This window comes from Typopeltis vanoorti, chromosome 13 (assembly GCF_054136105.1).
Source record: "Typopeltis vanoorti isolate ZY-2024b chromosome 13, IOZ_Tvanoo_1.0, whole genome shotgun sequence".
Classification (NCBI taxonomy): domain Eukaryota; kingdom Metazoa; phylum Arthropoda; class Arachnida; order Uropygi; family Thelyphonidae; genus Typopeltis; species Typopeltis vanoorti.
In genome coordinates, this window is record NC_143561.1 from 7,355,353 (window position 1) to 7,370,080 (window position 14,728).

The window sequence follows — 14,728 nt, forward strand, 5'->3', positions numbered from 1 at the left end:
AATGCCAAAAACTTCTCCTTGTTCTGAATGCTCCTGGCATTAGTGTACATAAAGTGCAAAAGCTCCTTAGGCCCACTCACTGCTATCCCAAGGATGAACTTTTGTGTTATTTCTGTTTGTAGCGCCTTCAGTTTCCAAACTATGGAAATTTGTAGCCTAGTCTCTGATGACAACCAAGAGTTGTCACACAAGTGAAAGCCTTTGGCTATGAAGTCAGGATGGAATTTTAATATCTCCCTTTTTCTATCTATATTACACTTACTTCTTCAAATAAAAAAATAAAAATATTAACAGAACTTTTATTTTAAATTCTAAAATATAAAGAATAATTATGGATTTAATAATCAAAATGACTGTCATAATTATGATCTAAGAAAAGAAAATTTCCAGTTTTTGAGAGTAGTCTACTGCCAATGTAATCTGAAGATAAACTAAAAATATAAAGTTCAATTTTACCTGGGAGATTGGAGTAACAACAAGAGAGTCCATTCCTGTTTTTGAATTGTAGACTTTCTGTTTAACGAATCCTGGATCAACCACATAATATATGCCATCAATTGTTAAAGATGTTTCAGCAATATTTGTCGCAATGACAACCTACAAAGAAATGGTTACATTAATGATACAGAAAAGAATATTTATGAAAATAATAAAATCAGCAGAAATGCAATAAGAAAATGAACCTCTATCTCTAACATTTAATTGAAACTGGAGCCAACATGATGCAACACATAAAAACTAAGCAAAGAGAAAAATACATTCCAAACATAATGCAAAATGCAGTAGTCTAGGATTTCTTTGGTTAATCTTTACCTTAACAAAACAGTCAATTTATATTATCGGTTACTCGGAAAGAGTGACCAAATTTTAGAGATATGAACTGAGTTATTACCCGAGACATTATGTTTAGAACACACCATTTCTCCTTGCTCAGGTTAATATTCTGTGATGATGCCTGATGTCGGCTAACTCACTATGCTAGAAGTAAGACTTGATATAAGTTCATGAAGTAAATGTGGAGGGACTTTTGATAAAAGTAAATGAAATTTTTATCATCTGGATACCACATTCTCAACAACACAACAGCATCTGGTTAGAATTCATTTGACAACAGATTTTCTTATTATAAAGCAAGGCTTTATAATGCTTGCTACCAAATATTACAAACTGAACAAAATCCTGTCAACTCCCTTTCCACTATAATGAGATAACTGACACAAAAATTCTAGTTCTTAAATGATTGACATATAATCACTTCTAAGTTATTTAACATCTAGCATGGTTACTACACTGTACAAATAGTTAGCTACTTCAAAAATATTATTTCTTAATATCTTTCTTCTTCAATTTGGTTGGAATAACAGTAGAGACAACTAAGGCTATGAAGTTAGTATACCTATTAAGCGAATATACTCCTCAGCATTTGTCTATTTTATGAGGATGCTATTCCTTTAAATTTGTCAGACCTAAACATACCATTTGAAAAAAATAAAAATAAATAAATAAAATCTTCTATTATAAGGCTCTAATTAATAAATGCAACAGCTCTGCTTATTTAATTTTTTTTTTTTTAAGTGTAAACCAGATATAAATATATGAATGAGAAATTTAAATAATTACTTTTCGTGATCCTGGAGGGGCAGGTTCAAATATGCGGCTTTGCATTTCACTAGGCAGAGCAGAGTAAACAGGAAGAATAATCAATTCTGGAACAGAGGGGCCCAATGATTTCATCCGTTCATAGAGAATTTCACATGCAGTGTCTATCTCTTCTTGTCCAGTTAGAAATAGCAAGATATCACCTGAACAATTGAAACTTCATTACACTCACATATAATGTAGATTAGCATTTTTACATTAAAAAACAATAACACAAGCATATAGAATTTAGGCAACAAAGTGTTAAAGTATAATGTCTGAAGTGCATACACATCCAACTAAGGATGAAGATGGCAACGTGACGTTGCCGAAATATTTATTAAAGTGTAATTTAATTTATATTCTTATCTACGTTGTCAATTCCTTAAGTGATTTAGTAATCCAACTAAGGAATACTAATTTTGTCAAAAATCATACCCTTCATATTTCATTTAGAATAACAAAGAATTCCATTCATGCAAACCAATCTTCAAGTTACTGTGATGGAGGCTCTATTCATTTATTACAAAAAAAAAAAAAAAAGCCAATAATATTTTCAATACACTAAATAGCCAATATGCTGTTCCCAATATAATGCAGATTTATCTTCAAGGTACCTGAAAATGAATCTGTATTTCAATACTGTTTTCACCAAATATTAATGACATTTTCCAATACCTTAAGCACAAAAATAATCTGATATGGGAAGCAGCTGTTCCACTTGCATGTACATAATATTAGCCATGTCTGACTTGAATCCAAATTTTCATTTAAAATTATAGTGCATTTTATTCATTATTTTTTTCTTCTCCACCTGCAATACTTTGTAGAACCATGTTACAATCTCTAGTTTTAGTTCAAATTCCACATAAAATTTGAAATTATAAAATTATTTTTGAATAATTTCATATTATATTCATGATTTACAGCATGTTTCTCACTTTATTTAGGAATATTATATATTATGAAGGTTAAAAATGGATCACTTTGAAAAAAAAAGTAAGAAAAAGATTTCCTCAGTTATCAACATGAAAGTTTGAAAACTGCAATTTAGATGGAGGCTATCAATCAAACACTCAAAACAGCATAATTAAATACTAATACAAACACTGCTGCTTACCTGGGGGTTCTGTGAGATGTATCTGCATCACAGTTATAAGAGATGCATCAAGATAATCAGTCTCTGGTTCTTTGGTATATAAAATTTCAACAGGATATGTACGACCAGGTATGGTAAATATAGGCTAAACAAGAAAAAAAAAATTATAATATAGAAATGAAATATTTACTCCTATTTGTGTTTAAAATATGCTATTATTTCATAATGTTTATATATGTTTATTTCAGCTCATTATTACAAACAGTAAAAGCTCAAAACATCTATATCAACTCTTGTAGAAAGGCTTATACATTGGTTGCACATGATTACTAAATAACTTAAGGAATTCATAACGTATACTGGAATATAAATTAAAATAAACTTTAATATATACTTCCATCAACTATGCAATTATGATGACAGCAGTCTGTCAGAGGAAATGCAAGAAATCATACCCCGATAACAGAACAACTTTTATTTATGACAGGAACCATACATGAAGAAAATGATGAGAAACAGAACAAAGAAAATTGTACAGAAAACAACAAGGGAAATGGTGGAAAATCATATATTGATAATAGAGCATAAAGAACTGTAGGAAAAACAAACAAAACAATAAATGATACAAATACAAACAATAATGGGAGACTGATAAGAAAGAACTAGGAGCAGGAAACATAAAATTTTTTTATTAGTTAGAACTTAATTTTAGCCTTAGGTTGGAATACTAGGGCAGCTTCTTCTTCTTTTGTTTAAATTTTGAATTGTTTTGCTAGCTTAGATTACTTCCAAACCTCCGACATCCAAAGTTCATCGTAGGAGGCCAAATACTCACAGACCACAATAACGATTCTATCTTGCTTTGATGGCATTAGCATTGGAGCACTCACTACTCACGCTGACAAATGCATTCCACTCATTGACACTCACTATACAAAAAATCTCCTGTTCACTTCCTTATTCACATGACTCGACTGTTCTTCCATCACCCATTACTCTGTGTAATAGTTACCCCTGCATCTAATATGTTTCTCTCTCCTGAACATGTCTCATATTACCTTTCCTCCTGTCAATCAACTGTACAAGATCACATTCCATTAATTTGTCCTCAGAGTCAACATTCCAGTCTTGAGACAATCTTAGTTATTCACCTCTGAACTCTCTCCACTGTTTTCTATCACAAATATAACAAGTTGATCAGATCTGTGGACAGAAATCCAAATATGGTCTGATAAATGCCTTATACAATAGAACTATCAGCTTCCTATCTGAATCTGTCAGGGTTCTTCACATTATAGCAGCAATTTTCTGGGTGACCTTTACAATTTTTGTGATACATCCCCTGAACTTCTGTTCCCTATCCACCAAGATCTCTCATCTACTCCACATCCTGAAGCAAAGTTCCTCGAATATGATAAACCTTATTCCAGCTTCTCTGGCAAAAAAAGTACATAACTTTACAATTAACAATAAAGCGACAACAATCCTATTCTTCATCCCCAAGCACCAACTACTCAAATCTGCTTGCAACATCATCACATCAAAACTTCCTGATACTGCTCTTCCTAATCTAGCATTATCAGCAAACAAATGAATATCTCCTCTCATATCTTGAACTATCAATGATATATAAATTAAACAACAGCAATCCATACCTTACTGTTCACCTTTTTTTCGGGACACCCATACACAACTTAATGCCTCTAAGCATCCCTGTAACAAAGCTAGCAACTGACTATCCATGCCATCCTGATCAATTTCAACAGCATTTGATCATGTGATACTCTATCAAATGTTTTAGCAAAATCCAGATGAATCACTGTACAAAGATCTCTACTGGCTAATATAATAGTCACCCTATTATAAAATGTAATCAACCTACTAAAGCAAACCTCCTCCTTAAGAAACCCATGATGCTTTCTCTCTCTCTCTCTTAACAGATTTCCATTCTCATCTATCCTGGTTGGTACTCTGTCTCTAATCAATCTCTCTAACACCTTCATCACTACACCTAAGACACCATTGGCCTGTGGTTGGAACACCATTGAATTGGATTCTCCCTTGTGCAGTGGCTCTATATTTCCTTCTTTCCACTCTTCTGGGACTTCATCTGACTAGACTTTTGGTGAACAGCCAAATCTAGGACATGCCACCTCGGTGCTGCACTGTCAATCTTCTTTCATATGCTAATTTTTCTTCCTCACTATATGTCACCTTCTTAGCTTGTGAATTATACTCCTCATGCTGCTGATTACTACCTCATTCTTTATAACTCCTCATTTAACATTTTTTTTTCTCAGAAGCTCCTGAATAATTCATGATTTGTCCATTTCATCTCTACTTTATTTAACCTCCTAACTTTAGGAATATAATCTGACAGTGCCATAAGTTACAACACCAAAACAAAACATCAAATTATAAAAGGATGTTTATTGACTAGCTTTCGCTGCCTTTCAAACCAGCATATCCCCAGAGCACAATTACTAAATTGTGCTCTGAGGATATGCTGTTATCTAAATTGTAACAAGTAGCTGTTATCTAAATTGCAACAAGTAGCTGTGCTCCATACTAAGACAAGTCGCTATCACAGGGCACTTCATATACTCCAGGATGTACTAGAGAATGGGATTTGTCCTTTGAAGAAGAGATCAGAGTTGAGTGTTAATTTGACATGTAGTTTGGATGTGGTGTTAAGGTTAGATTTCATTTTGGTATTTTGGTTGTGTTTTCAGGTGTACCTCAGATATATGAAATAGTATTAGATATCTAAAATCTGCCACCTTCAATTGCCAGTAATGTTCATTTTTAGATATAGCAAGCATTCTAACTCAATCTGAATGCACATAAGAGCAATATTATTATTAAGAGAGACCTATAGGAAGTCAGAGATTCATCGAGGGAGACCACATACCACGCATCAGCTATCATATTATTCTTGAATTCATTCACACTGCTTGCACTCACAACATCCAATGGCAATCCATTTCAATCATGCACCACCCTATGAGAGAAAAATCTAGCCTTCACCCCCTTCTTAGTGGCATTCATTCTCAGCTTCCAAGGATGCCCTCTTGTCCTTTCCCCACCCTCCATGAATTGAAAAATTCAATCACACCTCTTTATCCTGTTTGCTAGTGTCTGCAGTCAACAAATTCTCAATCTGTGGAATACTGATTATGAAGACAGATACTGATACTGATTATATAATTTTTAACACTCTGACCGCAACCTACTATTCATAGAAATAAATGTGAAACTAAAGAAAATAAAAGAAGCTATGAAAAGGAAAAAATGGAACTTAGAGAAATTAAAAAATACCAAGGAATGTGGAAATAGATTGGAGAAAAAATTAGACGAAACAAGTTGTGTCAAAATTGAAGATTGCAGAAGAAGAAATTGCATATGTAAGAGCTAAAAGAATAAAAAAAAACCTTAGATAACTAATGAGATAATTTCTTTAATGGAAGAAAGAAGAAAATAGAAAAATAAAGACACCCCAGAAGGGAAAATACAATATAGAACCCTGAATGACAGACTGAGAAGGGAAACAGAAAGAAGTAGAGAAGATTGGCTTAAAAAACAATGTGAAGAAATGGAAAATTATGAGAGAATGGGAAGGTGTGATCTTTTATATGAAAAAGCAAGAAGCATGAATCACAAGAGAAATGGAATTTGAGCTAGAGGCATAGAAAATAAGAATGGAGAAATCATAACTGAAGAAGATAAAATCCTAATGAGATGGAAGGAATACATTGAAGATCTATATGACAAGGAAAATAGACCAAATGAGTTGCCAGAAGATATAAAGAAGGCAAATGAAGATGATCTAGGTCCAGAGATTTTGAAGACAGAAGTAAAAATGGCCATTAAAGAACTAAAATGTGGAAAGGCAGAAGGAATAGATGAAATACCTGCAGAATTCCTGAAACAACTTCAGAAGAAAGGAACTGAAGAAATAACCAAAATAATAAATTTAATTTATAACAAAGGAGAACTACCAAAAGATTTTATGACCTTAATATTTATACCTATATACCAAAGAAAAGTAATGCAGTGAACTGCAAGGATTTTAGAACAATAAGCCTCATTTCCCATACATCAAAAATACTTATGAGAATCTTAACACAAAGAATTGCATCCAGAGTGGAAGAATTTCATGGAGAAGATCAGTTTGGTTTCAGGAAGGGTAGGGGAACAAGAGATGCGATTGGACTGTTAAGAATAGTAAGTGAAAGAAGTCTAGAAGTGAATAAAGAAGTTAACATCTGTTATATAGATTTTGAGAAAGCTTTTGACTATTAAAATGGGATAAGATGGTGGAAGTAATGGAAAAGATTGGTATACATTGGAAAGACAGAAGGCTAATTATCTCACTATATGGGACAAACTGCCATGGTGAGAGACATATATGGTATAACAGAACCAGGTATCATTGGATGAGGAGTAAGACAAGGCTGTTCTCCAATTTTGTTCAACGTGTATTCCAAAGCAATGCTAAAAGAAGCACTAGAGAATTCGAAAGAAGGAATAAAGATTGGAGGTAGACAGATATTTGCAATAAGATACGCAGATGACAAGGCATTACTATCAAACACTGAAGCAGGACTACAACATCTGTTGAACAGATTACTGGAATCCTGTATCAATTATGGAATGAAAATTAACATCAGAAAAACAAAGGTAATGAAAATAGCAAGGAAAGAGGCAAATATGGATATCAGAATAAATGAGGAAAAATTGAATCAAGTAAAGACATTTAAATATCTAGGAAGTGTTATTAGCAGTGATGGAAGATGTAAAAGTGACATAAAAGCAAGAATAGCGATGGGAAGAAATGACTTTAATAGAAAATGGAATTTATTCAGAAGTAAAATGGATAGAAACCTAAAGAAAAGACTAATAAAATGTTATCTGTGGAGTGCTGCCCTCTATACATCTGAAACTTGGACATTGAAGAAAGAAGAAATTAAGATTTTGAAAGCTTTGAGATGTGGATTTGACGGAAAAAATCAAATGGACAGATAAAATAACTAATGAAAAGGAGAAGAAGAAGAAAGAAGTCTGTTAAGGAGGATAAAAAGTAGCAAGGGAAACTGGATCAGACATATTCTGAGAGGGAATGGAATCATCAGAGATGCCATCGAAGGAAAAATAGACGAAAAAAGACCCAGAGGAAGAGTAAGGAAAACAATGCCAGATGACATGCTCAATGGAGACAGGTACACAACCTTGAAAGAGAAGGCTCAGAACAGAAGAGAGTGGAAGGAAAGTTTCTGCTACTAAAAGAAGAACCTGCTCAATTGCAGAATACTAAAGAAGAAGAACACTCTCCTTTTGCACTCTCTCCACTATATCAGATTCACAACGGAAACCAGACCTGTGCACAACAGTCCAAGTGAGGTTTTATCAAGGCCTTGTAAAGAGGTAAAATGACATCCTTATCTTTACATGTGAACATTCATTTCAGCATTGCAATTATCTTTTGAGCTGTATTTGCAATCTTTGCCACATGGCCCCTGAACTTCAACTTCCTATCTATTAACATTCCAAGATCCCTAGCCTCATCACTTTCTTCTAGCCTAATCCCACCAATATAATACGACATTGGATATCTAATCATGCCAAAGTTAATGACTTCACATTTATTGACATTGAACTGACACTCATTTTCCCATGCCCACAATTCCAGCCTATTCAAGTCATTCTTCAAGTAATGCATATCAGCAGCATTCCTGATTACCTACCTATCTTTGCAATATCAGCAAATAGCTACATGTTGCTTGTCAAATCCTTCTCAATATCATTAATGAACAGATTGAATAACAGTGGACCAAGCACTGATCCTTGTGGTACACCACTGGTTGCCTTAAAATCTTGCAGACTGAAATCCCTCTTATACTACTTTTTAATATCTGTCAGTCAGCCATCCTCTTATCCATGCTAATATTCCATAATCCAAACCCATATTCTCCAATTTATGCAACAGGCTACTATGCTGTATTCTTTCAAAAGCCTTAGCAAAATTCAATAGTATCATGATGTATCCATTCCCATTGTCTAGTTCAATGGTAACAATGTTATAGAATGTGAGCAAATTGCTAAAACATGACCTTCTCTTAGTAAACCCATGTTGCTCATTGCAAGGAAAAAAGATTCACTGTCAACCCATTTCTGAATGCAAGTCCTAACCAATTTTTCCAAAATCTTCACCACTACTCCTGAGATACTAACTGATCAATAGTTAGATACATCAGTGTTTGCACCACCCTTGTGCAATGGAATTACCATACATTCTTTCCATTTCTGTGGAATCTTTCTTGTTCTGAGACTCATATTAAACAGCCTGGTCAAAGGAATAGCCAGAGCCAGTTCAGCTGAACACTCTTTTACACACGTGCTGATATCCCACCAGTCCCTATTGATGAATTCTTATTCAGTGTGTGCAACAGTTTTAATAACTCGTCCTCAACCTCTGATGAGTTTCTTTATCCAGTGAAGAGCTAGCAGTGAGCTCAATTTTGTGTACACCAGGTTAATAGCATTTAACAAAATGTGCACCCATAGTTGAATATACAATAGAAAAAAATACATGACTTATAAGGGTTATATAAGAATCAAAATATTGCAATTACAAAAACTATAAGGGTAATGATGTTGTCGTTACAAATCAAGAGGATTACAATGACAGTTCTACTTACCAAATCACAGATCAAGACACCATTTCTCAAAGGACAAAAAGTTTATAAATCACTGAAAAAACATTATTTATTCACCCAATGAAATCATTAACAAATTAAAACATGTTTATATTAAATTACCCTGTATTTATGGGGAATCTAAAATCCATAAATCCAATACAGCCCTACATCCTATATTTGATAGTATAGACAATCCTACTTATAAACTTTCCACCCACCGGTTGCTTAAGTCACTTGTCACCACCCACTGGTAACTCCTCCACTTTTATATAAAAAAAATTATGCCCATTTCGAATCACTAGTAAAAAATCACACACTTGCTTTGTAATATAACATTAACAGACACAATTGAATTAATAAGGTAACTTCCCCCAGTATCTTTGAATTATTTAAAGGTTACTTTACTTCATTTGGCAAGGAAAAATCAACAGTTTCCACCCCTTTGGCCAACTAAGTCTCAATCATATCACCCCTCTTTCTTTTAAACGCTAGTGCCTGCAGCATCTATAAATTTTCACTATGTCATCATAATCAGAGTGTTACACAATCCTGATATCATTTTTAATTACTATCCCATGGACTCTCTCTCTCTCTCTTTCTCCAATGTATCAGAATCACAACAAAAGCCAGGAGACTAGACCTGCACTCAATAGTTCCAGTGGTCTTATCAAGGTCTTATAAAGAAGCACAATGACTTCCTTATCTTTACATGTCACAGTTCATTTCAGCATTGCAATTACCCTCTGATTTGTATTTGAAATATTTGCTACATGGCCCCTTGAACTTCAACTTCCTATCTGCTACCACTCCAAGATCAGTTTCTGCTAGCATAATCCCAACAATATAATATGACATTGGATATCTCATCACAAAGGGCATCATTTTACATTTACAAATATTGAATACTATGAGTATCAACTGCACTCCTGATTACCCTATCTATTTTTGCATCATTAGCAGCAAACAGCTATATGGCACAAGTTAAATCCTTCCCAATGTCATTAATGTATAGATTAAGCAACAATGGACCAAGCAGTGATCCTTGTGGCACACCACTAGTTACCTTAAATCTTGTAGACTCACGTCCCCATATATCACTTTTTGATATCTGTCATTTAGCCATTCTCTTATCCATGCCAATATTTTATAATACAGTCCTATATTTTCCAATTTATGCCAACAGTCTTTCATGCTGTATGCTGTTAAAAGCCTTAGCAAACTCAAAAAGTATCCTGGTATATCTGTTACTGGCAAAGTGTGAAAAGCAGGCATTTTATAGAATGCATGACGTTTTTAGGCAAAGTATCAAATGTCTGTTTTATTTTAATATTTTACATACTTTCCCTAGGCATTATATAGAATGACAAATACTATTTCGGCAAAGTATGAAAAATGCTTTTATTGAAAAGATGCATGTGAAAATGTAAAAAGTACAAAATGTAAGATACCAGATTTTTCTATAGAAAGAGAAAAAGACCAGTGCTGAATTACTTGTTGCTACGAGGTAGACTGGAATGACATTTTGAATTGCACTTAACTGCCTTTTTCATACAAAAACACTTCAAATTTCGGCACTTGGTCTTGCAAGTACACCTCACGAACCCTTGGCCGCTACCCGTGGACAGAGCAGAAGCGGCTAACCGGAGAGCTATTTCAAGGTCAGGAATGAAATAGCTCTCCGGTATTTCATTCCTGACCTCTCCAACTCTCAGTAAGTCCTTGGGACAAAAAGTGAATTGTGATCTGGCATAGAGTTGGTTTAAAATTCCTTCAGCAGTTCCAAGTCGCTAAAAACTATCGTCTGTCACACTCATAACAACCGCCAGCAGATTGCGTGTCACCCCATCCCTTGTCGACATCTGGGATAGGAACTCGCACAGTAGCCCCAAAAGGTGCAGAAGGAAATTTATTGTTGGAATCCATTTTTATTTTTTCGGCCTGTATTTCCAGATTCAATTTAGATCGAATTTTACCTTTGACAGCATTCTCAATATTAAAGCAAAGAGTACACAAAATATTAACATCATAATCTTCTATTTTCTCATTTCCATTGTCTTTACTCTCATGTCCACAGGTGGCATGAACCTAACCATTTCTGGTTAGGTTAGGTTAGAAAGTGCTCTGGCTCTCTGTTTGAGGCGAGCATCGAAAGTCACGTCACTGCTGGGAGTATTTTATACTTTGCCGATTTGCCTTTTGGCATTCTATAGAATGCCTAGGAAATGTGTGAAAATCTAAGCATTTCATACTTTGATGTCCCACTTTCGGCATTCTATAGAATGTTGGTTTTCACACTTTGCCGGTAACATATCCATTTATCTTGTCGAATTTAATGATAACATTATTATAGAATGTGAGAAAGTTTTTGAACTTCACGTAGTAAAACCATACTGTTCATTGCAGAGTACAGTTTCTCTCTCAATCGATTTCTGTATGAGAGCCTCAACCAACTTTTCCAATATCGTCACCACCATGCCAGAGATTCTGATAAGTCAACAGTTGATACATCAGTCTTTGCACTATTCTTCTGCGATGGGATTATCAAAATCTTTCCACTGCCATTCAATTTTCCATGTTCTGAGACTAAAATTATATAGCCTGGTCAAAGGAATAGTCAGTTTAGCTAAACATTCTCTTAGCATCTATGCAGATATCCCATCGGTCCCTATCGCAGAATTCTTATTCAGTTTGTGCAACAGCTCTAGTAATTCCTCATACACCTGAGTTTCTCCATACAATGAAGAGGCAGCAGTGAGCTCAATGTTGCATACACCAGATCGATAGCTTTTAGCAAAATGACTGCTCACAGTTGAACAATCTCTTTTGAATCTGTCGCCTGCATTCAGTAGTTATTCTTTCATATTCATTTATTCCTTTTACTTTCAGCATAACAACAGAATTCTTTTGGTTGTCTTTAGTTTGCAGGGCCAATTTCTTTTTATACTCAGATTTAGCTTTCCTTACAATAGTTGTGAACTCTTCTGGCCTGCTGCTTATATTTTCATAACGGACATCATTCTTATGCACACACGATTCCTTCCCCATCTTTTTTTTTTTTTTTTTACAAATCTCTTAATTAGATTACACATCCATTTCACTACTTTCCTATTTATTCTTTGAACTCTGGGAACATATTCTGATATTGCATAATTTAAGTATTTTTTACACTGTCAATATCCTTCCCATACAACAACTGATACTATAGTGCAGAATCCATAAACTTAGCCACTTCTCACGTGAGTACCACATGGTCACTGTCAGCTACCAGAGGTAGAACAGTCACGTCTTGAACTGAAATCCCTCTGATGCTATAATCAAATCTAACAAGCTTTGACCTTGAGTTCCTTCTGTCACATGCTGAATGAGGAAATTGTATTACAAGCTCAATAAATTCAGTTTTATTCTTCTGATGAGATTTCACAACTACCTAATCAATGTGTGGATAATCAAACTCCCTCCAATTATGATTACTCACATTTCACACATCTTTATTTGGTAATGCATTCTTTGTCACTAGCAACTGTTCTGCAACAACACACAACTATGCATTTAGTCTTGCTAGACTCCACATCTCACAGCTACATGACAAATCGTTACTACTATTGCAGTCAGTCATAGGTCTCAACTCTAATTGGATTCAGTCATGATACTGGAAGTATCATTAGTAGCACGCCCACTCCTCTATTATTCTGTCTACCATTCTAAAAATAGTGTACCGTTTACACTCGGTACCCAGTTAGTATGTCTGATTGTGATAGCCAAGTCTCACTAATGTCTAGACAACAAACCATATCCCTTTGTTTCTTTTACTCCTAGCATTTGTGTACAGATATAACAAGTTACCTGTGCTTTTTTTTTTTTTTTAATATTTTCTGTAGTCTGCTTGACAGCTGACAACTTACAGATCTCTGTTTTTATCTAATGCCTCACTTATGCAGGCATCCTTGCACATGCTTGATAAGTCCAAGCCAGATGAACACAAAATCATTCTTTCCTCAATCATTTTCATGACAATGCCCATTCACATCATTAATACAGCTACATAACATTGTTATACTCATAAACAGATTTTATCATTCCTCCCATCATAATTTAGTTTCTCTAACTCTGTGTTAGGTCTTATACCACATCTACTATGTATCATACCAGATATCTACATAAACAATCCAATACTATGGAATTCTCAAAACACTAACTCAGAACCAGCACTGCAGCTCTTTCCGTAGAAAATTATTTTTGCCACACTTTTTTTTAGCCAATGGTTATGGCTCCTACAAAACAGAATACTACCCCCCCCCCCCCACACACACACTTCCTACTCCCCAAATACACAAGATCAAAACACCACTATTCCATATATCTGAGGTTAAAATACTAATAAAATGTAACCTTCATCTTCTAGCACATCTTGGAACATATGAAGCACCCTGTGAACTATAAGATGGCATGCTATGGACAGATAATCATCATACAGACATATATTATTATAATATTTATTGTACTTATATTCAATACAAAACATACACAACAAATACTGAAAAAAATCAAATGGAAATATTACATTTTTAGCATCTTGCATACACGTTTGACATGGCACACTTAGTCATAAAACATTTTAAATTTGTTTTCATTATTTCATGGCCCCCTCAACAAAACTAATGGCCCCTAAGGGGGCTGCAGCCCACAGTTTGGGAAGCACTGCTATAAAGAACTCATTAGATCAGAGAGACTATTTTTAGATTTTAGCAATGGCTATGAAGCATTCTCCTAGCCTTGACAACTATAGATGCATTAATCAGCCAAAAATTTGAAAGACAGTCATTTTAAGATCAACTTCGGCACAACAACTGTAATAACTTCTTTTACACAACATTAAAGGGTGCCAAATTAGGACTTTAGCCTTTTGTTGATTACAATTTGAATTGTTTCACTTACCCATTGTTGCATGTAAACTGTAGTATGTTGTGGTGCTCTAAGGATGCAGATTTGAAATTCAGCAAAATGTAAGCTAGTCTATAAACATCCTTTTATAATCTGGTATTTTGTTTTAGTGTTATGATAACATTAAAATAAGTTATGAATAATGTCAACCCACTCAAGCCTGCCAAAAAAGATTCCTACTCTGTAATTCTATACACCTCTTTTTTTGCATGAAGCTTGTACCTTCTTGGCCACTTCCCATGTTCAAAAGTGCATAGTGGTGGCATCACGGTGACATCTTCCATCATCATCACAATGCGAGATGATATTATTAAATCCAATACTTGTGCCTTCTCAAACTCCTCAGCCCCCA

The 14,728-nt window shown here is 34.5% G+C and overlaps 1 protein-coding gene across 2 annotated transcripts in view; it reads right to left on the bottom strand.

Moving 5' to 3' along the window:
- pea (ATP-dependent RNA helicase pea) overlaps window positions 1-14,728 on the bottom strand; it is a 319,525-nt gene that overhangs the window by 51,006 nt on the left and 253,791 nt on the right. For both annotated transcript variants that reach the window (XM_090402685.1, XM_090402684.1), the window contains exons 18-20: window positions 2,759-2,882; window positions 1,621-1,802; window positions 457-597 (exon numbers count right to left, since the gene is read on the bottom strand). In XM_090402685.1, coding sequence (XP_090258811.1) covers window positions 457-597; window positions 1,621-1,802; window positions 2,759-2,882 — 447 coding nt within the window. The remainder of the gene's footprint in view (window positions 1-456; window positions 598-1,620; window positions 1,803-2,758; window positions 2,883-14,728) is intronic.